A 26,639-nucleotide genomic window follows, 5' to 3' on the forward strand; every position below is an offset into this window, starting at 1 on the left:
AGCCAGATACCGCTCAAATGATTCATTAAATCAGAACACAGAAAGTAACTTTACTTGAATGCCTTGGCATACATTTTTTATCAACTATAAGAACAAATCTTTTGTCATTTTTACTATATATTCTTATGGTTGAATTGGTAATTTGTGAAACAGATCTTATGAATTTTTCAAGTAGCTTCTGTACATTTAAGGAAATTGTGACTCTTCTGAACGGAAGCTAAAATATATAGCTGGTCTGTGCTGCATTATGATGAGGTCTAAATGTTGTCATAGCTAATGGTTGTTTTACAATTGCTTTTAAATGTTCTACAAGTAGCAGGCAGTCTTGGAAGCAATCAGTAGAAGCAGAGAACCAAGGTGTTTTTTTTTTTTACCTTTGCTTTCTAGGGGTCCATGCCTAAATAAATGAGTTATTCCAGTAATGTATTCCAATGTCTTGACCCAGCCCAACACAGGATGACTTTTTTGTCATAATGCTCAGGAGTGCAGTAGCATAAGCAAGACCCTGAAACTTCCTCTTTCCAGCAGGAAGACCAACCACATTACATATACCCTGTGCTGCATGAGGCGTAAGAACACAAACTAAAGAAGGCAGGGTGAGCATGGGATTTCAGGGTATATATGAAAAGAAACTTCTAAGACCTCAAGTATTTTTGTTTTGTTTGGAAGGAGGCAAACTTTGTTTAAAGTAGCAACTGTTGGACTTGCACTCGACTTTGTGCATCGATATTGTGGTTCACCACTTCCTTCTCCTAGGGACATACGGTGTGCTTAAGTTCACAGTGCACTTTCAGAGTACAGTGACACTTTCTGTGCTATTGGGAGACTCAATATTATCATTACAGCTATACTGACCTAAAGACTTATCACTGCTTAATAGTTTGTACTATGATAATGTTATCCTTTCTTCATTAAAAGTTTGTGAATTAAATCTTTGTAGAATCTACATGTAGGATAGTGTCAAGGCCCACTCTTACACCTAATTTTAGTGCTTAGATAAGATCTGGGCTCCCTTTGTATTCTGCTGGCCTTCCTTCCAAAAATCATTCTAAGCACTTAAATGCCCTCAAATTTTTTGACTGTTAAAGAAACTTGGACTTCTAATTCATTGTTCTGAAGTAAAGTACCTGACAGTAAGTGGTCTGACGATCTTTCTAGAATTATAAAATGTTGGAGATCCCAGTGGTGAAGCATTTCCTCTTTCTAGTGAACAGCTGGATTTATTCAATCAAATTGAAAATCTAGCCTGAGGCACTCCTGTCTTTGTGACTATATTGACTTTCTTAGAATACACTTGGACAGCCAGAGAATTTTGTGTGAATGCTTGCATTCATGCCTATTGTGGAGTGGCTGACTCTGAAATGTTCCGTAGATCAAATTTCTGATTTTTTTGCCCATTAGGTGTTGTAAATTTTTGTATCTCCCTGTCATATTTAATACCAATGTTAAGTAGAATTTTGTGTTACACCAGTAACTACTTTGTAATGCAAACCAGCAAACAGAAGTTGCATCTTTTTCTCCCAAAGTACTTTCACAAGATGTTAAAGTGAAGCAGATAAATAGATACACAGACAGTAATCAAGACAGAATGGAGAAAGCAGTGGGAAGATTGGTTGCTATATAAGCATGGGCACTTGCTGTTTTTACTGTATACCCCTGGTACAGTCTAATGGAAAGCTTTCAAGATATTTTCAGGAAATGTCTGCTTTCATCTTATTTATCTGAGCTGGCTGGTTCCAGTGAACTGTGGTCAGCTTCATCTACAAAGCCTATGCAAGAGGTTCCTCCCGCTAAAAGCTTTGAAACGTTTCAGAATGTTCTGGGATTAGCGTATAGGCATTGGGCTGCAGTATTTAAACAAACTCAAAATGACCACGATCACAAAACAAAAGCCATCGTTACGTGTGTGCAGCCACTTTAGATAAATGTGTCATGTGGAGATGTACTCTAGAGGTTTACTCTCTTGGAGATAACAGTTCAGGAACTGGAGAATCTTATGTTCAAGTATTCAGTTTTACTTCTTTGCACAACAGAGCATTTGTATTATTCAACACTGAAATTCCTAAAATATTTTCAGACAAATTTAGATGTTTGTGATATTCCTGCTTTGTTCTTGCCTGGAAATGTCTACATGTGTGAAATGCACAAATACATATTAGATATGAATCAGATTTGCAGAGTGACTATAAAAACGGCACCTGAACTCAAGATAGCAGTTTTTTTCCCAAAGAAACCATTTAAAAATCAGGGGGATGATCTTTTATTCCACATCTGATGACAGAAAGTAGGTTTCAGCTAAGAAGAGTTGTTCATAATTGAGCTAGAAATGCAATTTTTTTTCCCCTTCTGAAACAGTTTGCAGGGACAAAAGCCCCAAAACCTTTCTTTTTGTAAAAGCACTCGAAATTAAGGCCGAGTCTTTGTCTGTCCTCTTGCTCTCAACTTGTAGTTTTTTGTGAAATAAAGAAAAAGCAAGGTTTTTCAACATAGTTAAAAAATGAATGTATATGTTCTTCCTTTTTTCATTCTTAATAGTTTTTGATTGTCATTTGGTAAGTGTGAACTCAAATGTGTTTTCTGTTAAGCAGTTCTTACTTATCAGCATTTCCTAAGCAAACGCAATCTGCTTATTTGGCATAATGTGCAGGAGATCAGTATTACTTCACTTCCTCCCAGCATGTTCCAGTATTACTTAGGAAATATGAATACATAGAACAGTATTTTGAAGGATTGCAGTGTTGTTCATTGGGATATTAATCAGTGCCAACTTTAAAATTAATTAAGCATCTTGTTCATTTGTAAAGGAGAAAGAAGAAGAAATCTTAGGAGTTTGGAAGAATCTCATAATTAAAACAAAAGAAAAGAGAAAGGAGAAAACACTGTGTTGCTAGTTGCTGGTACAAGAAAGTGGCAGTTTGTACTTCAGTGCAGCACAGACAGCTGCAGTCCTTTTCCATTCTGGTACTTCTTGTGGACAGCCTTTTGAATGGGATACTTGGGCGTGCTCTGCCCAGCACAAACTCTCAGATAGGATGATTAGTTTCCCTTTACAGTTCTGGTCCTTGGTCTCAGCAGCAGCAGTGATATCTTAGCACACACTGTCTCCTAGACTTCTTTTGCTTGGAACCAGGGTGTTGGGTGCAATACGATCTCCGTGCCTGTCAGTTTTTCTGCCCATCACAAGGGAGGAGCAGGGTCATGTCCTTCTGCCAGGTGTACTGGCAATCCCTCGAAGCGACAGAAATCTGTGTGCTCCTAGCAGATGTGTGTGGGGGCATGCAGAAGATTGAAGTCATCCCCAGCTGTGCAAAGATGCTGTACAGGAGCGCCTCACCAGTTGCAAATGGACATTCATGGCGGTGTTTTCCTGACTAATCCCTTTGTTACAGGAGGAACATAAATCTAGAAATAATTTTATGCAGAGTATAATTTTGGAGCTTCTTCTTTAGATGCTCTTGTCAACTTTATATTCCAAATGTACTTGTAGTTTATGGATTGAAAGTATGGTAGTAGAAAAAGTACTTTCCTCTGCCAGTTCGTTTCTTTTGTGTTCTGTATAAGTAAACATGTTTTTTGTTGCAAATTCTGTTTCAACTCAGTTCTGGAAGACATTTTTATCATGTTGACTCTTTGGGAAGCTATTGCAGTTTGTGTCCTATTGAACTTCGTGCCACAAATCTGTGATGATCAAGCAGATGGAAAAAATGTCCAGCACTATTAGAGAGCAAACTCTTTTAAATTTATGCTCATTGAAAATGTATATATTAAGCAGACTTTTTTTGGAGTCATATTTTCCCCTCCTTCTATAATTGCTTCATACATCCTTGCTTGTTCAGACTCATGCCATAACAGAGTAGGTTGTACAGTCAAACTGTAATATAGACAGTTCTGAAGTAAAGCTTCAAAAGACATGGTTAATGCTGTTAACAGCTGCCCTAAACTTAGTTTTAAATATATTTTAACTTCAACCACTGAGCAAACTGAACTGTTAATTTTGCAACTGAGTCTCAAAGCTCTAACCTTACGAAAATATACTTGTTTCCTTATTAATAATTAATCTTAATACATTCAATGCAAACATTTTTTATCATGAAACACAACCCATCTGTTATAAGAAAAACATGACTGACACACAAATGTGTCCTTTATTTTCAAAGTTTTAACTTTATCTTGGTAAACTTTCTGAAGAACAGCCTACATTTGCTGGGGACACGACCCATAGAAGGAATTCCTGACTTAGAGGAAATTTGATTTTAAGATGCGAATCAGAGTTGATTTGGCTTGTTTTCTGAAGGAAAAAAAAAAAAGAAAAAGAAAGAATTAAATGCATACGTCATTGGAAAAGTTGCTACAGCTTCCTAGAATGTGATCTGCTGTTATTCTGTACGAGTTTCCAGCTTGGGTTCTGGATTAATTTTGTTGTTCTGTGCAGAGATTGAATGATACCACTAGTAGCCTAAGATGAGTTCTGTTCTTTCAGCTCTGAAATAAATTTTGCCCAAAGTAGAAGTGGTATTACTGAGCTCTTCTGGAACCACTGTAATATAAGAACTCTCAATTGTGGAAATCCCTGTAAGTGCAGTATTTTTTTGAAAGATCTGATCAGTCCTTTCCTTACAGTGCTTGTCACAGATTATGAAATTTAAAACTTGATAATGCCAGGCAGTAAGATGGGCTGTTTAGAAAAGACAGTACTTCATTCTGGAGATTCTGTTTTCTTTTGTCTTACTCCTGTTGAAAGTGTCAGGCCTGACAAGACAGACAGTATTTTTGCTATGAAATAAATAACTTCTTTTAAGCAGTCAGGAAGAATCCTGAAAGATACTAAAAACCATGAAGATCTTCAAAACCTGGCTTTATGAAACTCAGCTAAGTTACAATTTGCTTGACTTAGAGCAGCAGTCCACAGGATTTCTCAGAGATCCATGCAACAAAGATCTGTGTGAGGGGGAAATAAACAGAGATTTCATACAGGTAATGTTATGCTGGAGAATGTTGCCGTTTCTCCAATACCCTACAGTGAATGGAGATAAACTGAAAATTAATTAGAAGCATGAAAAATTAATTCAGAAAGCTGACAAGCAATTTTTGATGTGATAAATGATAGTGAGTAGTAAACTGATGAACAGGAGACTTGTCTTCACTTCCTGATAAGGCAGGAATCAAGTGCAAAGGAAGTCTGTACTTCTCCTTTGTATGGTACTTCTTGAAACATAAAAGCATTTTGACTCTGAGAGTCCAGATCCACTCTGGCAATTAATTAAGTTTTATTAATCCTAATATGGGACGTTAACACTGAAGGGAAAAAATTAATTTCAGTATTTTCTGAAATGTGTTCCTTTCATACTCATGAAAACAATCAGAAAATGCAGCCTCTTTTGGGAGTCCTTATGTTTATCTTCTGGGGAAAAAAAAAATTGGACACAGTTGAAGCAAATCTATTCCTAGCATGTCTCTTTACTCAGCTGCATTATTCCAGGTGTTTGATCTGTATATCAGAGTGAAAGGCAGGTAATCAAATTACAATGTTAGAAAGTTGTGCAACTAAACTATAATCAATTTTATGATCATTGTTTCCATAGTATTTGAGTGCAGGTGAGTACATTTTACGAAGTCAAGTATTGACAAATTATTTACCTAAGCTTATTATATTGTAGCTGTTCCACCTGTATGACAGTATAGTTCTGATTTAATATTTATTGAAGGGGTGGTTGTTTTGTTTTGTCAGGGCTTTTTTGCATGCCATTGAGATAATGACTTCTCAGCAATAGATCGCCAGTATATGACAGGAAAAAAAAGAAAGACAACAACGCTGACAACAAAAAACTGCAAAAAATGGATGTGGTTGAAATATAGGTGAATCTTTGCATCTTTTAGATATTAAATGGTCTCACTGAGTGTTTACAATAATTTATACAACAGTGTATATTTTACAAAGCATCAGTAAGCATTACAGAGACTGAAATGTTTATCTTAGCATTTCTGAATCTCCCAGTGTCTTCTATCTGTGCATAATTTCTTGTGACTAAGTAACCCAAGGATTCCAATATTTGGGAAGTGTCACGGGAAAACTTTGAGGAACAAGAAAAGCTAAGGAATAAAAGACTGAAAAAGATGAAAGAACGAATTTTAAAATAAATTTTAAATCTATCTAAACTTAAATTTTTACTAAGTTGAAAAAGAGGGTAAAGTGGGAGCAAATGCTAAGAGTGAGAAGTACCTTTGATCTGTCAGCTGGATAGCAGGAAAGAGACTTCAAATAAATTGAGCTCTTTAAACAAGGCCTGTCCTTGAAATGTGTACCTAAGAAACCTAGATTTGTTAGAGGGAAACAGCTGATAGTGATTTCTTCTGGGCTTACATTGTGAACTTTTTATTGCCTTGGATTTATGTAGATAAGTGAGCTAATTTGAAACTGTTTGGAACAACTCCCAGTATGAATGTAAGTGCTTTAATTGCCACATTTTAATATGAAAGTTCTGATACCGTATGTCTGTGAACAGGCATTATCATAACTTGGAATGTGGTGGTGTAAAGGTGGTAATATACTTGAGTTGGTATTTGAAAATCAACCTGCAGTCATACCTGTTACCAAAAATGATGAAACAGTCTTTGATGTGGCTAAACTAAGAAGAACTTAGGATAAGAAACCACAGCCATCTCTGAGATGGTCAGTGCTTCCCTAGTGGTCTCGTTTGGCTAGAGGCTTTTCTAATCCACTATTAAATCTTTGGGAAGCTCTATGCTGTATAGCACTGCCCAAATAACTAGGTGTTTTTGCTGGACCTGTGTGGTATTTTGTGTTTATAGTCGTTTTCAAATAAATATTTGAAAATAGATTCAGATTTTCTGAATTGCCAATTGCCTGTTTGGATTTGGAAAAAAAATAAAAAAGGAAGGGGGAAAATAGCAGGGGAGAGATGGGAAATCCACTGATTCTTTTTCAGTTCTTTGTAAGCAGTTTTACCAGGTGGTTGGATCAGAGAATCCCAACAGGGCTAAGGCTGGCAGACACCTCTGGATCCATCTGATCCAACCCCTGCTCGAGCAGGGATACTCACAGCAAGGTGCCAGGCCGTGTCTGGCACCTCTTGAAAGCCTCTGAAGAGGAGACCCCACAGCCCCCGTGGGCAGCCTTTGCTGTCACCCACATAGTAAAGCAGAGCTTCCTGCGTCCCCGTTTGTGCTAATTGCCTCCTGTATGAAATCCTGGTTACTGCAGGTATGCTTTCTCTTGACTGTTAGTTGTATTCACTTGGCTCCACTGAGAGTGAAATTTGGTCTTGTTCAAAGGCAATGAAGTTAACTTGTATCTGGAAACCAGCTAAATGCTAAGGTGTGAACTTTTGAAGACGAAATGTATATAATTATTCAGAGTGTATTCATAAATATGTATTTTTATATATATATATATATATATATATATATATATATAAAATAGTTTTGTAGAAGCTGCATATGAAAAACCAAAGGCAGTGGAAACAGTGACCAAAGTTTACTTTTGAACAAACCTTAAATTTTGCATGTATCGGTGTTATGTAGGAATGCCAGTCAATTTTGAATCTGTGTCTGTAGCATTGATTTAAATGTAGTGGACAAAAAAAAATTAAATATGAATAATTTAGTTTCTGTTGCCATCAGAGGATTAAAGTGTCTGGGCTGGATGCTGTGGACAAGTCACTACACAATAATGAAAGGAAAGTTAAATAATGAATAAAACATAAATTGCACTTTAGCTACAAAATTCTTGTCTTTAGGATATTTAGGCTGGTTTAAAACTAGACCAGAAGTAGCTTTTTACCCTTTCTACCCTCAGTAGGAAAATTACTTGCTTATTTGTCAGTTATTATCATTCAGCAGTGCTGTTTTTAGAGCATTTATCTTTCACTGAAGAAAAAAGAAAAATGTGAATAAATGTATGGATACTGACAAAAAATGTGTCTGAAAACTGACTTCTGTCTTTGACCGTCAGGATATGCTTACAGAGGGCTCCAAATTAAGGGCTACTTTACTTCTGGACTGGTAAATGACACTAATCATAATCACATTTTTCCTCAGTAGTATCATCATTTAATTAAACAGAAGACTTAACTCTAGAGATGTCTTTAAATACCTCTGCATATTGTTTGTAAGTTAAATGCTTCCAGTTCAAGATTGTCTGTCAAATATTAATGTGTTCTAATGGAACGTGCTCACTCCGGAGACAGCCTTCTGCTTTTAACAAGGTTTAAAAAAAAAAAAAAAAGTTGAGCTTTTTAAATCATGTTCAAAAGAAAGTAATCAGAAAAGTGTCTTTTTTATTTATTTATTTTTTTAATGATACTGAGCATAACAGCTAAACTACGTAAGTTGAGGGTGTAATGTTTTTATTTTCTGAGTGTCTTTTAACACAGGATGCCTGTGTAAGCATTTAAATATATAGCCAAAAATATTTTCTAAGTTCCCCGGCATTGCAGCTTTAGCTTACAATTACAGACACATTGTGCTGCTTTGACACATTGATCAGCTTTCTGAACAATATTAACTTTTGCCTGATGGAAAGCATAGCTTTAAGGTTGTGGAAATCCCTGCTGTGATTTCAGATACTTCACTAACAAGGCTGCTGTCTCTAAACAAGTGTACTGTATCCAGTGGTACACCAGTTAATTAGGGACTCTACCTCAAGTTAAAGCTCTGAGTTGTTCTGTCAGAATGCCTGAACACCCGTCAGTAGGGATTTATGCAATGAGTAAATGCTGCCAGTTTTTCAATTCAGCCCATCGACTGAAGCAGTAATTTTAAGTGATTGATACCTGGCTACACTCCAGTTGCACGTACAGGCAGATGGTCTACAGGCTGCAATGCACAACTACTTCAATGTTTTACTGCTGATCTGGAACACTGGTTGTACTGACTCGGTCATTTGTCTTAAACAAAACAATTACTTTTTGTTTAATCAGTTGCACCGCAGACTTCTGCCATAGGAACATAACTAAAATGGAAAACAAGATTGTAATCTGTAAAGTTGTGCTATATTAAATGTCATTTCTGAGTAATAACATTTTTATTGCATTGCTAAGCCCATCAAATCTTTAACATGAGTAGTGCAATATATATATCTGAATATATATATATCTCTCTCTGAAATATTTACAATTTAAAAAAAAATCCTTGTGTGATGATGGAGTAGAACAAATTACAATGGAAGGACTATACCTACTGAACAAGGCTCTGTGTATTTTTAGAGGATTTTTAACACTACATGAGATGAACTGTTACTATGATTTGCAAAATGATACTGCTATTTAGTATTTGTAAATCTGTTCAAAAGCTTATTTGAAGGTATGGATGAGGTTTTATGCTTTCCTTTCCGGTTGCAGTGCAAGGAATGGGAAATTCATTGTAAAGAGCTGCTGAAGGAGTCTTGAGCTGTTGCTGAAATTAAAGTACCTTGTAATACTGAAACAACGTAGGGGCTCCTGTCAAAGTGATGGCAGCCTCCTTGGTACTGTCCTGTGATCTACTGTTGGTCCATGAAGTGAGTCAATGTGATTGATGTGGGCAGCAGCCTGCCTAGTGCAGGCTTTGTTCTGGCCCTCAGTGACTTGCCTTTTGACTGGCCTTCCACAGGGTCAGACTGCAGACAATTCCCGCTCCTGCCACTTGCCAGCTGGCACTGCTGCGTATATATTTTGGTCCACTCAGTAGTGTTGCAGTCCTTTATATCTCACAGAAGCAATCAGAGATTATTTCACCTCAAAATGGAAGGTTGTTGGCAACCTCTGTTGCCAGCAGAGTTGGCAAAAGGCACTCTTCTTATGAATACTCCTTGTAAATCTCCAATCAGAAAATATTTAGGTAATACTGTCCCAAACAGTATTTTTGAGGATAAAACATTCAGAAGGAGAAAAGAAGGAAATGCTGTTTTTATGCCCTTGTAGTTTAGTTCCTTTAACTGTTGATTCATTATTTATAAAGGTGGTAACTGCTGTCCTACATTCATGACTTCATTTTTCCAAATACAGAAGTGACATGTAATAGACCTGCAAGTGTGAGTTTTGAATGGAAATTAGACAGACTTCCAAGTTAATTTCCATTATTTGTGATCCATGTGACAGGGGCATTTCCTGCCTTTGATTTAAAGACTTACATCCACAAGACAGCAAAAGTGACTCATGGGCATCCAACTATTAAGGTGTTAAATGATATCTGATAAAGAAAACCAATCAGTATCTAATTGATGAGAAAGAGTCTTCTTTTTTGTAATAGAAATTAATTTATATTTTTGCATAGTGAGAGTAATTCAACCCAGTGTGGAAAAGTAGAGATGATTATGGTCAGGAAAAATCAAAGTGTAGAAAAGACAAAATGGTGTGTTTAGCTTTTAGCACCCTGCTCAGTGAGGAAGTCCTTAGCTAAGAACTGAGATCAGCTCTGCTTTCAGAGCCATTTGCTCACACACAAAAAGCCATGGATCATTCACCAGTCATGCCAAACCTCAGCAACACAGTTCAGTGTAGAGCTGCCATTAAAATATTGTTCATGTGCATCTGAACATTGGCAATAACTGTGAAGATCTTAGTAATCAGGAGTTTTCTGTTCACACGGGGATTTGTTTAATGCTTTATTGCCATAGTAACGGAGCAGATATGCTTTGGCCTATTACATGCTAATAGCACACTGCTGGAATGGCTGCTTGATATTTCTGGACCATTAACAGCTATGTTAATAACACCTAAAGTGATGCAAGAGGTTTGTAAACATTTTAATTCTTTGTTATGTATAAATAACATGTTTTTCCAGGCTTTGAGCTAAAATTCATGTGGGATGAGAGGACTAGATTGCTCATAGCCACAGTCCAATTGGTGGCTTAAATGTATGAAACTAGAAGGAAACTGAGAGAAGAACTTCTATGTTGTGATGACTGTTTTAAGAATCATTCACAGTGTTTAAACAATGTCATTAATTGGTAAACATGTTTATAATTGATTTTGCAAAGCATTCTATAGAAAGGCAGGATGTGCCTGTTCCTTCATTCTACTGTATAATTCCATCTTTGTGTCACTTCCAAGCATGCCAAAACAGAGTAAAGAGCTGAAATAAGTGAGTTTGGATCCATGGCTTCTGCTACAGTGACTGGCTTTTAGCTTTTAAGCTTTTAGAAGAAGTTAGAAACACTGGCAATACTTACATTTTTCTAAGAGGAATTAAATATTAACTGTTTCGAGAAGAATAATATGGCTTTTCTTTATGAATATACAAAAGCTTTGCATGATACTGGGTACACTTCTGTGCACCCATATTCTTTCATTGTTTGTGTAATTTTAAGTGACCAACTTTGGATACTGGAAAGGAACTTGACTTTTCTTAGGTGGTTGTGTTCTTACCGTTGTCTTCAGGTGCCTGTTTCAGAGGCCACTATCTGGATGATATCACACTGGTGGCATTGAAAGTGGGGACTTTCAAAGGGGACCACAGAGTTCATTTTAAAACAAAAGGCCAGAAAGGTTTTCTTGAAGCATGTGAGGGAGAATGGTATTATACAAGTAGATCACTTTTTTTTGCCAATTAGTTACTTAACTACACAGAATACATTACTCCACCATCAACTTTTCTGACTGACTTCAGTCTTAGGGGTTAGTGTAGGCATTGATAAGTGAAGAAACTGCAAACAATATCAGTCTATTACATTTAATTTACACAATGTAACTAACTTCTAAATACGTTTTCATTTATAAAAGTACTTGTCAAATGTTTTTTTAAAGAGACTAATTCATAGAAAGCTTGAATCTTGAGTTGAAGCACTCAATTAGGTAAACGTTTTTCAGCAGCCAGATGTCATTTAATAGCTTGATAGTAATACCTTGGGCTTCACATTAATTTTTCTTTTTTTTTTTTTTCTAGCAGGTAGCATATGTGGAATAGTCAGTGAACACAAATTTTATCAGTCAGATACAGTTTGACATTCTTAACACTTTTTAAACTGTACAAAGCCCTGTTTACCATATGGTGTAAGTGGGTGTGCAGGAAACGACACTGTTTCACGAACTCTGATATACACTTTACAACTTTTCCATGAAGCGAGCGTGAAAGTTTCCTTTTAACAGTGTGCTGAGGGCAGTCTTTTGATGCACGGGTGGGTAATGTTGGACAACATTACGTACGTTTCTGTAGGTGATAGGGTTTTTTCAATCACTTAACTCGTTAGCTTTTCTCACTTAAGTTTTTCACGAAAGTTTTTTCAGCATTAATGTTGCAATATGCAAAAGAGCTAACCAAATAGCAGGCTTTGTATTTCTTGTTTTGTTGTTGTAGTAACCAAATACTATTACTGTGATTCAAATCTTATTTCCTGTTTACGCTCTGATTTTTCTAAAGATGCTTCAGAGTTTCAAGTCAATTCCATGATCTTTAAATTGAAGTCTTGCATATCATTAAATTGGGCATGATAGTTTCTTCAGAGATAGAGTCAGCGTAGCTGTCAAGATATCGATCCCAAAGACTGCAAAGGTTTATTTGCATGAAACTATGGTTTGGTTCAGTTAGCATTTCATGCAAGGATGAGAGCACAAGCCATGATGCTCCTTTGTGCAGTACATTTAATTTAGGTGCGACCAGTGTTACTAAGACTATCACATCTATTAGTGCAAACCAGCTACTTGTGCCTGCGCCATCTGGTCAGACAGCCACTACAAAAACCATTACAGAAGTGGAAAGGCACCTGAGAACAACCATTTTTCAAATGACAAGTTAAAACATCATTTAAATGCCTACGGACAGGTTTCCAAGGTTAAAGTGTTTGTACCTATGTATACATAAGTGTTCCATCTAGGCACAATTTGTAAATAATTGCTAGAAGCTTACACATGTGTCTCTGAAATTATTTCTTGATTTTTGTCTCCCACTTAGGAGATAATTAGTAGCTTAATGACTTTTCAAACAAAGATCTGGTAAAAAAATAAATCCAAAGCTATTTTCACTTGTAAGTTTGTTCTATAGTATTTAAGGCCTGGCCACTACTTGAAAATAAGAATGGTTTTTTCTTTCTTACCATAGGCTACAACAGCTACTCTGTAAACAGAATGTCTTAAACACGGCATAATAGTGAGAAATATTTGTAATTTATGAAACTATGTAATTTCACAAACCCCAGTTTTAAAAATATACATAGAGAGAAATACTGTTCAGCATGTGAGCTGGGTAGCATTGCACAATCTGTTTGCTTTTTTCTTAATAGTATTTTTCTCATTCTCTTAAGCACAAGGTAGAAAAAAGAAAATTCAGTTAAAACGCTCGTAGATTTACAACACTGCAGAGAATATTTTGCAGCCTCCTGGCACCAGTATTTAGGAAGTCATGACTATTTATGCCACCCATCTCTTTTCATATATAATCTACTAAATCCTGTGAAAAATAGCTTGAAGAGTAGTAATAATGCATCTCCTAATCTTTCTCCCACTATCCTCGTCTCCAGACCAACAGTCAGAAATTGTCACTGATCTTCTATCAGCGCTTCCTCTGTTTCCCTACTGATAAAGCATCACGATGCAAAAGCCTCCAGCTTGTCAGCCCTGGTTGGAGACACTGTTTTACCAGATTAAATACTAACTACTGTACTTCCCACCAGGAGAGACAGCTCCATCCTGCCTGTCATTAAATACAGAACAAAGCCTAGTGGCTGCAGTCCAAAAATCACAAGTCTAACTCTGAATACTTCACTTTTGTTCAAAGGTTTACAAAGCGGGGTTTATGCATCAGTTTAATTTCACATCACACCGTTACTTTGAGCATCCCCTAAAATCTTAATAAATGTCAGTGCTGAGTAGTGAAAGTATTTAATTAGGTGGACATACTGAAATAGAGTTCCCAAGTAAATGGAAGATAATTTAACCTGTAAAAAATCTATTTACTGATGAAGAAATTTTGGAAACTTATTTCTATGTCAGGGAACTGTATTTACTGTGCCTTGTAAGATCTTCTGCTTGTGTTCCAGCACTGTTTTAGCTTAGATTAAGAGTCTATATGCAAAATTAGAGTTTATATAGATTGAGAGTTTATATGCAGCTTTTCTACAGGGAAGGTGGTCTTCATACAAATGACTACAGGAGACTGATCTCAGTTGTTACATATTTACAGGCTCTCTGGGCTGTGAAGTTTTCAATAAGCTGTAGAATACCTTGAGCAGCTTCTTCACAGCACATCAATTCTCAAAAATTTTGAAATATTCCCCACAGTGTCTATTTCTCTGTAGCACTATTTATCTAAATACAGTAACTGAGACCAAGCAACTGTTGCTGGGATGTGAGCTCCTGCCAAGTAAGGTTGGGATAAGTCTGTCACTTATTCAAATGAACATACTTTATTGTCTCAGTTGGCAACTACTTTCAGCTTCCATTCATTGTAAATATTAATATCAGTGGAAACTGGATGGACTCCATCCTACTTAACAGTTTAGCAAATCAGGCCCAAATGGTCAAATTTCTGTAAAATGCTGCTACCCAGCCAACATAGAAAGTCCAAGTACCATTTGAAATTTAAAGCTGAGCTCTACTAGCTAAATTCAGAAATATAATTTTACCCCCTTTGATTCTATTTATTTTTTGAAGCATTCACTTGACAACTCTCGGCACTTTGAGTTTTAAGCACTTCATTGCATGACCAAAACAAAAAAATAGCTTGACTACGATGCTGTATTTTGATATAGCATCAGTTGTAAAACTGAAGTTTAGTATCTCGTATAAAAACTTCTCAAGCTTAAATCAGCTGTGTTCTCTTTGCCAAAGGATCAGTTCTTTCTAATAGCATCTGATTTTGACTGTCTTTCCTAAAGCCTAAGTTCATAGCACTTCAGTGTGTAAAGATTAACTTACACTGCTTTAAGGTCCAGACTGTCAAAGCTGAGGAATCATATTCTGATTACAGTCAGACTGGCCCTCACTTTGGGAATTTAACTGATGTTTTGTGTGTCTGTTTGCATCAAGTAAAATTAATAATAATCCAGAATGCCTCTGTAGGAGGGTTCTGTGTAATAGGAGAAATCTTCCTTAAAGCAAAATGAGCTCGCTGTGTGGCGTGCTACGCGTTTTGTGACATACTGCAGGGGGCAGTCCTCCAATTAAATGCATCCAACTGAATGTCTTTGTGTGTGTGATGGCAGTTACCCACAGCTTCTGTCCAGGAGCCCTACTAAGAATTTGCAGAAGAATGTTCTTCTTTAAGATGAATTTCACTGCTTCTTCACATTATATTCATAGAAGGAACTATACAAATTTTACGAGATGAATGTGTAAGAGCTTTCAGTTAAGAAATTTTACATTGATATTTTTTCTCTCTTACAAGTAATCTGGCATTTATTCCAATTTTTTTTCCTGAATTAAGTAATGCATGCAATTTATTAAAGGCATACAAACTACTGGCCCATTTTCTTTTAATTTTTTGTTTCCGTTTCACTACATCTTAATAAATTTTTGTATTTCAGTACAGGTCAAACAGTGTGTAACGTATACAGTCATACGCTGTACTGTAATGAATCAAGTGGGATAGTACAAGCTTTTCTTCACTACAGTTGTCTGAACTCACACGACCTGCATCTTTATAGCTGATGTTGAAAAGTCCTTTTCTGTATCACACGTATGCAGTGTTTGTTATTGTTTGTTTGTTTTTTTCTTGCCAGGTTGTCACAAAATATTCCAGTTTTTAAAAATACTCAGAGAAGCCCAGCATACACACAGTTCCTGACCACGTTACTTGAAGAGCTCCATTTCAAAAATGAAGATCTGGAAAGTTTAACAAGAATATTTAGAGTAAACAGCCCACCTGAATGGTCAGTTAATTTTAAGCTATTCTGCATTTCATAAAACTAATCCAGTTAACAATTTTTATTTCCAACATTTTGTAGGTATGCATAATAACTACAGATGATATCGGCCAGAGCAGAAAGCGTGTAAAGTACATTTTAAAGTAAAAAAGATGTATGTTGTGTGGAAATGAGTGTCATGATTTTGTCATTGACAGTAAACGCTGACTGCTTATCACTTTAATCTTTTGAGAACATACGGTTGGTTTACTGCAATTTTGGGAGGAATTTTTTTCAAGTTCTTTTGGGATTTATTAAAAAAATAATAATCTGAGTGATTATAGTGACTGTCTTAGCAGTGGGTTTTTGTGTATGTTATATCTAGTCTAGGTAATATGAAATTAAACTAAAAGCATTAAAGCTGAGACTGCATTTTGCATTATAGTTAGGCAGAAATAAAGAAGAGTAAATATCTTACATCTACTGATAAAATTCAAATGATTTAACCAGTCTAGCATTATAATATTTAAGAAATTTGTGTATTAACAATTACTCATCTCAGACTTTGTTCCCCACAGAACAAGGCGATCATCGTAACGTCACCCACTACCTTAAATGGCTGCGTGGAGAAAAACAAACACCTTCAGTTGTTGGAATGTCTCTTTTTTAGTGAAAAATAAAATGAAATATTCAATGTACTTCTTGCACTTTTGCTCTCTCGTTTATTTCTTAGAATAAGGATTGTGAAGTCTTTGCAGAAGCTGACTCTGTAACGGCAGCTGCTGAAGGTATGCATGAAAACTAGTTAAAATGGGGATGGTCTGAAGAGTTTCTATTTAAAGGCAATAGAAAGGAATCCAGATTATTGGCTTGGTTTTAGTTTGTTTTGGACATTTTCAGCCAAAATTTACCTGCAGGAATCGGGGGGGGGGGAAATTAGTCTGGGGAGTTAGAAACACTGCTGCTGACATTTTTCCATTTGACTCAGTGCATGGAGCCGTATTCTTTAAGAATGATGAAGATGGTGCACAAAGATACCTGATCTGCAGCCTGTTTGTCTTGCTACTTCTAAGGAAAAGGCGGGCGGGGGGGGGGGGGGGGGGGAGGGTGTCTCTGAACATTATGTACAACTTCTTTTTAAACATTTTCTAATTGTTACCAATTTCAAAATAGATTTTAAGATTCTGTAGTAATTTCATTTTTACTAGCTGTGTTGTTTAGAATGAGTACTTTTAAACTTGCTTCTATCACTAAATAATTGCAAAATGCAATTTAAAACTAATGCAGCAGTAATTCTTAATAATGCCATAAGTTGTTGGTCCATTGCGTATTCCCAGTTCACAGGACATCTCTTTTGAGAAACTTGGAAATAAAGTTGTATCTGACAGTGCTTAGGCTGCAGCAAATGCCAGCACCGAAGCAGGACATACCAGAACTGCTGCACAGCAATTCCATTTAAAAAACAGAATTTATTCCTCTATCTTGTTTCTGTAATTAGTTACCTAAAAAAACTCTCTATTTAGATTATTGCCTGGTAGTTCCTTCATGACAATCAGCATATTTATGTTGATTTCCCCTGACACATAGAAGCTCGTGCCTTGGAAAGCTCCATTTGCAGCAGAGTTCATTTAGGTGATGTTTAGTTTTCCTAACTTACCTCATAACGGACAGTTACATCAAATCTAGCTCATAAAAGCAGTGATTTAGAATAAGGAAAACTTTAATGCACTTAAAGCTATACATTTTTCTACATCTGCAATAGGAAAAAAGTACTCCATCAGAGAGTGCCTGGTCTCAAATTCAGAAGAATGCATGATGTAATTTAGATAGAAGATACTTTTTTTTTTTTCATACCATGATGGAAAACTTTTTAGTGGGTATTTAAGCAAAGAAAGAAAAAGACCTTACCAAAAGATAAGTTTACAGAAGATTAGTAGACAAGATACACTGAGGAAAATTTGATTACATATCTATCTTGTTCTGATTTAGAAAGTTAAACATATTTCTGTTTTATAGTTCCATTTTTCTAGGTATTGCTTCCCTGTAGATTCTGAACAAGCCATTGTTCTGTTCCATGGATGCTTAACATAGAGATTACAATTACCTCAAGACGATGTTGCTATCTGGTATTAAACTGGGAATATAACCGTTTCAATGGGTTCTCTGTCTCTTATTTGAAAAGTTTTTACATTTCCTGTCAGTTTAGTGGTGTAATTTTCTTTGCTATTTTTAGGCTTGGTCTTCAGCACTTACAGTGTTGAAAACATTACATTGTAATAAGACTGAATAGGTCATAAGTCCAAAGACCTCTTCATTAACGTTTGCTGTAGGTGCTTTTACGGTCTGCTGGAATTTTTGCACCTCCTCCTTAGTAGCAAGCTTACTCTTTCTTTTCTTGTGCTGAGAGAACAGAATAACCTTTCTCCTTCCATGACCTTCTTGCCCAGCTCAGAAGACTTCTCTAAGTTGAAAATACCCGAAGTTATATTCTTCACCTACATTTAATGACCTCATTGCCTTCAGACTTGAGTAAAACACATGTAAATAAATACAAAAAGTGTACATGTAGCCATTGCTTTGCAGCAGTGGGAAGGCTGCAGACAACTCAAAAGGATCTTCTGTACTACCAGCCTTACCAAGTTCTACAAAGAGCAGAACTCAAGCACCAAATGCTAAGCTCATTTTTGTTGTCTTATGATCATGTTTTGTAATAGCTTAACTACTCAGAAACATTCAAATCTAGACATTATTTTTTAGCTTAAAGCTAGTTTCTGCTACAGTTGTCTGTCATTTCACAGATCTAATTTTTTCAGCTCACTTTTCTTTTCCCCTTCTCATTTTGATTATGTTTTTAGTTTCTTTGTGACCCTGCTGCTGTGCTTACTGCTTTTCTTTCCCATTTGTTGAGCAGATAAGAACAGGGGACCCCCAGCAGAGAGCAGTGGGTTTCAGCCTCATCTCAGATGCACACAATTTCAGTGCTTGCCTGTAAACTACAGGAGCATAGGTACCTTACAAATCCTGGGCTTAGCGTAGCTGGGACACAAACCTCTATTTCCAAGTTGAACTACAAAGTAGGCATAAGCTTGGTAATGCCATCACTTAGATCATAAGGCTCATGAAATCCTAGTAGTTCATTACAGTGACTGTGTAAATCCTCCAAGCCTATCCGGCAAGGTACCTTCAGTAGAGCAAACACAATCATGATGTGGGTTTTTCTAATCTTGATACTAGGGAGAGGTCAATTTCTACTTTTTTTTTTTTTTTTTTTTTTTTTTTTTTTTTATGTTTTATACTTATAGAGTGGTTATAGTTAAGAACAGAAGCACACTGTCTTAAACTTTAAAGCAAAGCCTCCTTCAGTGCTGTTGCAGCAAGTGTGAAATATTTCTTTGTGGTGCAAGGATGGATTCTTACCAATTTGTTGGTTGTTTTTTTGGTTGTTTTTTTTGTTTGTTTGTTTGTTTTTTGTAGATGTAATGAAGTAATTTCAGAGAAAGGAGTTAATACAGAGAAAGTCAGTGGTTGCTCAGAGTTACTCAACAGTGGTCTCCATGGCCAGAGAGGATGGAGGAAAAGCTGTTGTGCCTATTGTAACAGCATATCTCCTGTCATAGTCTTGTAAATACTGTCAGTGTAAATGCTGCACTCTGTACTGCTTTATCTCCTAGCACAGATCCCTTCACTGCAACTGTTCAGTTCTTTGTGCCCACTGACCAAGCTTGCTGATTTTTCCATTGCTTGTGCAGAGAAGTGGAATCAATGTAGTTACTCTGCTGGTTACTGTTTCAGAGAAGCAGGCAGTTACCAGGTATTCAAAGAGATTATGTTACATCCTGGAGTTTGCAAGTGAGTGCTCAGATAAGATAATCCAAAATTCTGAATTAAGCAGAAGACATCTTGATTTCTTTCACTGGAGACTATCCGAACAATAAAGCACTTTAGTAGATCTAAAGCAACACAGCTGACAGCTGTGCTGCTATCTAAACTCTGGACTGGAAAGTTCTATCTACCCAGTCTTTAAAGAGTGGTGCAGGGAGCAACAAAGAGCACAGTAGATGCATGAGACATCTGGGGCCTCAAAGGCTGCATCCACACAACACCAGATATCACCTGTATTTTCACACTTCAGTCTCAGTGAGTACAGTGATGCATCTGTTGTGGTTTAATGGGGGAGAAAGCAATGGTCGTATGTATCTTAGTTTTGAATCTGCACGTCCTACCCATTTCTCCTTGGGCTGAAGGAATCCAGACTCCACAAAATATTAGAGGGGATGAGCAGCTCGACTAGACAACAAGTCTTAGCTGACCCTTAGCTGCTGGAGAGGAAAGAACAGACACATATCAGGGTGAAGCTAAAGGAAGAAAGAAGTGGAAAGTGGTATTCACACCTGCTAAATTTAGGCATCCAGCCATAGCTACCTGCCTGTCCCTGCTTCAGAGAGAACTGATGCTCTTAGTTTAGGTTCTCTAAATCATATCTTCAAGCACAGTAAAAAGAAGGTGGTTAATGCCTCTCCCCCTTTTTCCTCGTGACAGAAAGAAAGCAAATTTAAGTCAGGAGAGAGCTTTGACCACAGCAGATTCCCCCTGGAGTTGCTTATGTAATAACGAAAGGCCTGCCACTACAAAGCAAGGATTCCTGATCCTGTTCTGTTATTTTCTGTTATTTTGATGGCTACCGTTTCACTTTTTTTTTTTTTTCTTACTCTGTAAGAGTTAAAACCAAAAGAACTGAAGTCTTTTGAAAAAATAAAAACAGTGAAACAGTGCTACTGTGTTGAAAGTATACCCAGGAGGTAACAGCCCAGTTCTACAGCTTGCCTTGAAGCTTTCCATGCTGCCTGCTTATTTCAGTACTGGGGTACAAACAGCCAATGCTGTGGGTGGCATTCAGCTTGATCTCACCGGGGCAACAGGTTACACTGAAATGTCATTTCCAACAAGCATTAAATATTGAAAACATAGAACCAGCCTCTGTTTGGCAAGTCTTAAGTTTCCATAAGTGGCAGATGGTATATGAGGTAGGGCTAAGTATTGTAAAGCTCTCTGTTTCTCAGCTGCATCTCTACCACCTGACGGTCCTCCTCTGTTTAGAGTCAGAGGAAGTAGGTGTGCCTTCCATTAGCAAAGAGTAATATTGCTAGTGACTTTTCCTCCTCTGATCTCTCTTTCTGTGACTTTTCTCTTACAACCACTTCTCTGCACATACTTCAGGTGGCTTTAGGAGATGAGTGGCCTGGAAGGTGCTGCTGAGGAACGGTGCAGTTGTGCTGAACAGGACTTAGGGAGGGACTGGGGAGAGCTGGAAACCTCTGTCTTTAGGTAGGTGTCATTTAAGCACTCTGGTTTGAAAAAGCAAGTGAGAGCACACATTGCCTCAGTATGTGCACAACTAATGTTAGTCATTCCCCTTGGGTTGCCAGCACCTATGAAATTAGAAACAATGCTAACTAGAGTTCTCAAAAACCTGACTAGACTAACCAAAAAGAACAATAAGCAAGAAGAAAGGTGTGTAACAAGCACCAGCCTTTTAAAACTGCTCATACCCTAGAAAAAGGGCAGTACTGAGAGATACTTCCAAATAACCTCCTAGGTACAGTGACAGGCTTGGGGCAGCATTCCCAGCAGTGCCAGGAGCAAGACGTCCTGCTTTGACACCTGTGGTTTCTGGATGCGTGAGCCAGGCTTCTCCCTGACTTGGCCAGCACAGAATGCACACCCTTTAGTCCTGTACTGAAGAAGGCTCACCAGTCAGTATCACAGGAGCTGTGGCCCTGCAACACTTTGGCTGTCCACCACTGCTTCTCACTACAGCTTGCAAGCTGTGATTATCTGCGAGAGCTGCATACAAAGATCAAAGAACAGAGCCTGCGGATCACAGCCTGGAACATCCTGCATTGCTGCAAACCACATCAAATCAATGCAATTTCTGGCACTTTTTAGCCTCTTAAACTTCTGGAATATGTAACTGAACTGAGCACAGAGCGGGACGGCAGCAGCTCCCTGAGCAGTGCTACAGTTTGGTAAGAATTAACCATCACTATAGCAAGCCTGAACAACGTGGATGAAGCTTTAATCAGTTACAAACACAACAGGTTTTATATCATAAATCTTTACCTTTTTGTTGTACTCAGATGAGAGTGTCCACGAATCAGGTTAATATAATTTAACAGCAAAGTAGTTAAGTAACAACAAAAAAATAAGATTGCAAGTGGTAGTATTATCTAAGAAGCCAGAACAGCCCTGCTTACAGCTGCCAGCTAAGATCTGACTCATCTAAGGTATTTTATAGCAACCATATGTTAGGCATGTGTATCTCATATATTATGCAAAAAAAAAAAAAAAAAAAAAAGATAATGTTTCCTAATCAGACTTTGCCACTGAGCAGGATTTTCCATAACTTTTCAGTACTGTGTGAGCCACAGGCTGGAGCAACCCTGCTGCAGACGCTTCCGATCTGTTAACAAATAGAACTAATGGCGACAGATCTGTGACTTACTGATGCAGCAAGGTCATTTTAAAGATTGTTTAGGAATTCTATGTTAAAAGGTAACTTCAGAATACTTGCCCTTCTTGCACAGGACACTTTCAAGTTGCTGACGTGGTCTAGAAGCAGGAACTATCCTGTGATTAATGAACACTACCTGATACAGCAGTAGTTGTCATATCTGCTTAGTGCATATACTTGCATAGCCACAAAAGAGAGTGAATTCACATTAAAGAAACATTAAAAACTGTGTCTGAAAATATTAAATTAAGGTCTTTAGATAAATACACAGTTGGGTAAGCTAGAATAATCATAGCATTTTAACAAAGATAAACAACACTGTAGAACCCATTGGCTGTTGATTTTTAGCAAGCTTTCCACATGGTTCACTTCTACACAGGCTCCTGCCCCAGCCTATACACCTCTGTGCTCCAAACATGGTTCCCTCTGGCTGGACAGCCACATGCTCTAGTGTCCGTCTGTCCCAGTTACTCCAGGCTCCCCTGTAGGATCCACAGTCTAAAGGAGGACTACAGGGGATGCAGCTGCAGTCACAGCTCTCCCTTTTGTTCTCCAAAGGGCAGCGACTGTGCTGCTCATTGACAACAAAGCTCCCACTGACCCAAGAGTGGTCTGGCAATTGCATTCCTTGTTAGGGATCATGATCTCTCACTTTTTTGAGGAGACCTTCACTTAGCTTTTTTGAGCACGCTCTTTTTCGTGAACGGCGTCCTGTCACTAAATTAAAAAGAAAGAAAAGAGCAAGGCGCGTATTTTTGCTCCTTGAGATACTTGGTTTATTATAAAATGTCACAACCGCAACTGTAGTTAAACTGTTTCTTTCATATTACAGTAATTTTCCAGAAGGCATTTGAAAACTGGAAAAATAAGTAATTTTACACATACCATATCAGCCCTCACTAGCTCTGGGTCAAACACAAGTCATCCCTTGTCACTGTTCATTTCTAAGATCCTCCCAAGCTCTGCTTTTTGTGCCCTGAACATCTGATGTTCTTGTTTTTCTTCTATAACCACAGATGTGCCCCCTTCAAAAAGCGCACAATCTCAAAAAGCTAAACTGACGCGCAGTGTCAAACCACACAGCCCAAGCAGCAAGCAGTGCTGGAGAAAAACAGAATCACGCTTGAAGAAAAACAGAAGAAATCACACAAATCGTTTCCAAAGATGAATCTGAAACATTTTCGACTTGATGCGGGCCTGTTTCTTAAGAATGCAAGTACTTCATGTTTTTACACTCACTGTATAAGCAGATGCTGCTTTCTGAAAGAAGAGATGAATTTGTGCAGCACATCACCTTTTCTTGTTAAGAGTAGTTTTTCTCTCTCTATGAGCCAAGCTGGGGCCTTGCTGTGGGACTGAGGGGCCTCCTGTTCTGCCCAGCACAGCCCAGCTTTCCAGTTAAGGGGCTGAGCGTCACAGCCCAGCTGGGCAGCAGTGCTGTGAGATACCCAAAGGGACTCACAGCGCTGCAGAAGGACAGGTGCAGGCAGCAGGAGTCATCCTCATGCTGAAAAAGTACATAAGATCAGCTAGCTGGTTTCTTAACTGACTTCAAACAAACTGCTACATGTTGTTAACCTCACCTCTACAGTTCACAAGTTGTCACAGCATTAAAAAAAAAGGTCAAAATGTAAAGCCACACAGATATGTCTAAGCTGCCTTGAATGGCCCTCTGACAGCATACAACTGTAAGATGATCTGTTGTGCAGGTTTCACTGAAGAAACATCCTTTTCTTAATCTGGTGATTCAAAGGTAAAACCCTGCTCTCCAATTTCAGTACATGAACGCTGATCTTCGGTAAAGATCTGTAAAGTAAGAGTAATGCTGGATTCTGGGTTACATCATTTATATTTTAAGGGTCTGAGTCAAAAGTTGGATTTTTTTTTCCTAGTTCATCTCTATCTGATAACCTTGAACGCACAGGAGACGATGTCTGAAGCTGGGCTGATAAAGCCATCAGCACCAAGGAGTGGCAGTGTCAGGGCACAGCACAGATACAGATCTCCACATCCCTGCTTCCTCTGCAAAGGGGAGGAAGGAAGTTCCCTGCAGGTCGGCCCAGGAGCATCCTGTCTTACAGCCTGAAAACTAGCAAAATGCAATTTCCAAGAGCCACAGGTCTTCAGAAGTTCTGAAGGCCTTTTTTATCCCTGGTGCTACTGAAAACCTTCTTACTAAAAAATCACAACTAAGTGTCACAGCTTCCAGAGTCACAACCACCCACCTCACTTCATCTCTTCCCACATCTCCCAACCCTTCTCTGTCTCCCCATTCCCACGCCGTCCCACTCCCTCCCCTAACTGCTCTCCTGTGCCAGCAGCCCATGCCCAGCCTCCTGCCTGTTCTCAGGCCCACCCGCTGCTCCTGCAGCTCACGCTCTCAGCCCTCCAACCCTGGCAGCAGGCTCAGCCCCGCTGCCTCCAAACCTCTGTCCACACACGGAGAGTCTGCAAAGAACCTGTGACAGGGCTCACATTCAAGTGCACGGGGAGAAGCGCCTGGCTTTGCCCACACTCCTCGTACATGGGCTGGAGCTGTGTGCCCATCACACCTGCGGTTCCGACACAAGAAGGTGGCTGCCACACGTCAGGACACTTCCCCAGGGACATCCGACTGCCACCAGACACACAGGGCACTCAGAACGATTCTTACAGCAGCACCTATAGACGGGCACGAGGCTTGTTTCTAAAACAGATCTGAATCACCCAAAAGCTAAAGCAGTGCGAAGGTGATTAATAATTTGTATGTGACTTCTTTAATCAGAAGAGGCCTACTTGGTTGAAAATGAAACCTCAGCAGGAAAAGGTTGGTTTTGATTAATTTCTCAACTCAAAAAAGAGTTCAGGTTGACAGAATGTTTCAGTTCAACATTTCTAAACACATGAAAAAAAGGGAAAAAAAGAAAATCAAGTTTAAAGTGACTTTTCATTTTGAGTTAAATTTCACTATGATCAACTGGTTTCCATTCATGTTGACACATTTCACCGTGGTTTTTTTTTTTTTCAAAAAAATGTACATTTTCACTTCTCTAACCAAACTGGAGAACAAGTGTTTGTTGCAGGCCAGGCTATGTCTTTTCATTTAGCAGAAACACAATACTTATTTTTAAAACTAACATGTTGAGAAGCAGCAACACCTCTGTTCAGAATTTCATTCCTACATGGGGCTCCCCAAAGAACACCCTCTTATCTCTGCAGCCACTACCTATCAAAAGCCATTATCTTTCACAAAGCAACCTCGAGGAAGAAGTTACCGCTCAAAGAAGCGTTCCTACTTTTAACCAATTGCTGTAAAAAATCGCCTAGTTTTAGAATCAACTTTGAGCAAGATTACAAATTTATCATTGAAGATGAGTGAAACTGCAGGATCATGCATATTTTCTGTTGCTAATTTTTTGGGGCTGAGTAAATTGTCCTCTAACGGCATGTTTCTGCATACTAAGGCGAGCTCTTTACCATGTGAGGACTCATTCAAAATGGATCACCAACTGGCAGTTTCATCACTGATGTCAAGGCATTTTCCAGAGACAGGTAACTTTTTCACAGAAAAGGAAAGTGAAAGGCTGCTGCCATGACTCACCCAGCCACGTGGACTATCAGACACAGTGCCCAAAATAGACTCCGAGCTCCTGGTGCCCACATGCATAGGGGGACAGAGGTGGGCTTTCACAAAATCGATAGTAGGCATCCTGCCATTTGCAAAGGAAAATCCCTTTCCACACACCCGAACACACATCTCGAGTTGCTTTTCTTGGTGATACATGCTCTCATACGTCCCTTACACTTTAGCAAACCCAGAGCAGAAAGAAAAAGAAACTTCATTGAACACTTCTCTGTGACTTTGTCTCATTGCTGATGCTATAAGCTTCACTCCACACCAAATAAAAATCTCACAGCTGTGTTGTGTCAGGTTTTCACAAGTATTCAGCACCAGATATGGGTCACATTTGTAGATATACTCACTTCGAACTTGCTTTTCAATATGGTTAAGTATGCTGAGGCCAGGTACATTAAAATAAAGAGAGATGAAAAATGGAGTATTTGCTTGCCTCATTTGTGAAAGCTGAGTTCTTCGACAAATCTGGGCCTTTCTGTCGATTTATAAGCCTCCTGTCCATCGAAGAAGAAAGATGAGCCTACAGACGCAGCAGGAGCCGACGGCTGGGCTCTGCAGAGCACGGGATGGGTATGAAGTAGGGACAGAGGTCCTCCGCTCAGTGATGCTCAGTCAGCCCAACAGGTCAGCCCAGAGGCTTTAAACTGACCTTGAAGAAAAGCTAACTACCACTGTGGTCCAGTGAGTTACTCTATACAAGTGAGGAATCAGGATGATTATTTCTCTTCCTGTCACTA

General features: G+C 38.3%; 1 protein-coding gene across 5 annotated transcripts in view; it reads left to right on the top strand.

The window, feature by feature from the left end:
* The window catches only part of RPAP2 (RNA polymerase II associated protein 2), a 34,824-nt gene extending 18,357 nt beyond the window's left edge, over positions 1-16,467 (top strand). For 2 of the 5 annotated variants that reach the window (XM_048944747.1, XM_048944745.1), the window contains exon 12: positions 15,653-16,333. In XM_048944747.1, the coding sequence (XP_048800704.1) occupies positions 15,653-15,836 (184 nt within the window). In that variant the 3' untranslated portion in view covers positions 15,837-16,333. The other 3 variants (XM_048944743.1, XM_048944744.1, XM_048944742.1) reach the window with 3 other exon arrangements.
* Positions 16,468-26,639: the final 10,172 nt, after the last annotated feature.

Source organism: Lagopus muta, chromosome 5 (genome assembly GCF_023343835.1).
Source record: "Lagopus muta isolate bLagMut1 chromosome 5, bLagMut1 primary, whole genome shotgun sequence".
Lineage (NCBI taxonomy): Eukaryota > Metazoa > Chordata > Aves > Galliformes > Phasianidae > Lagopus > Lagopus muta.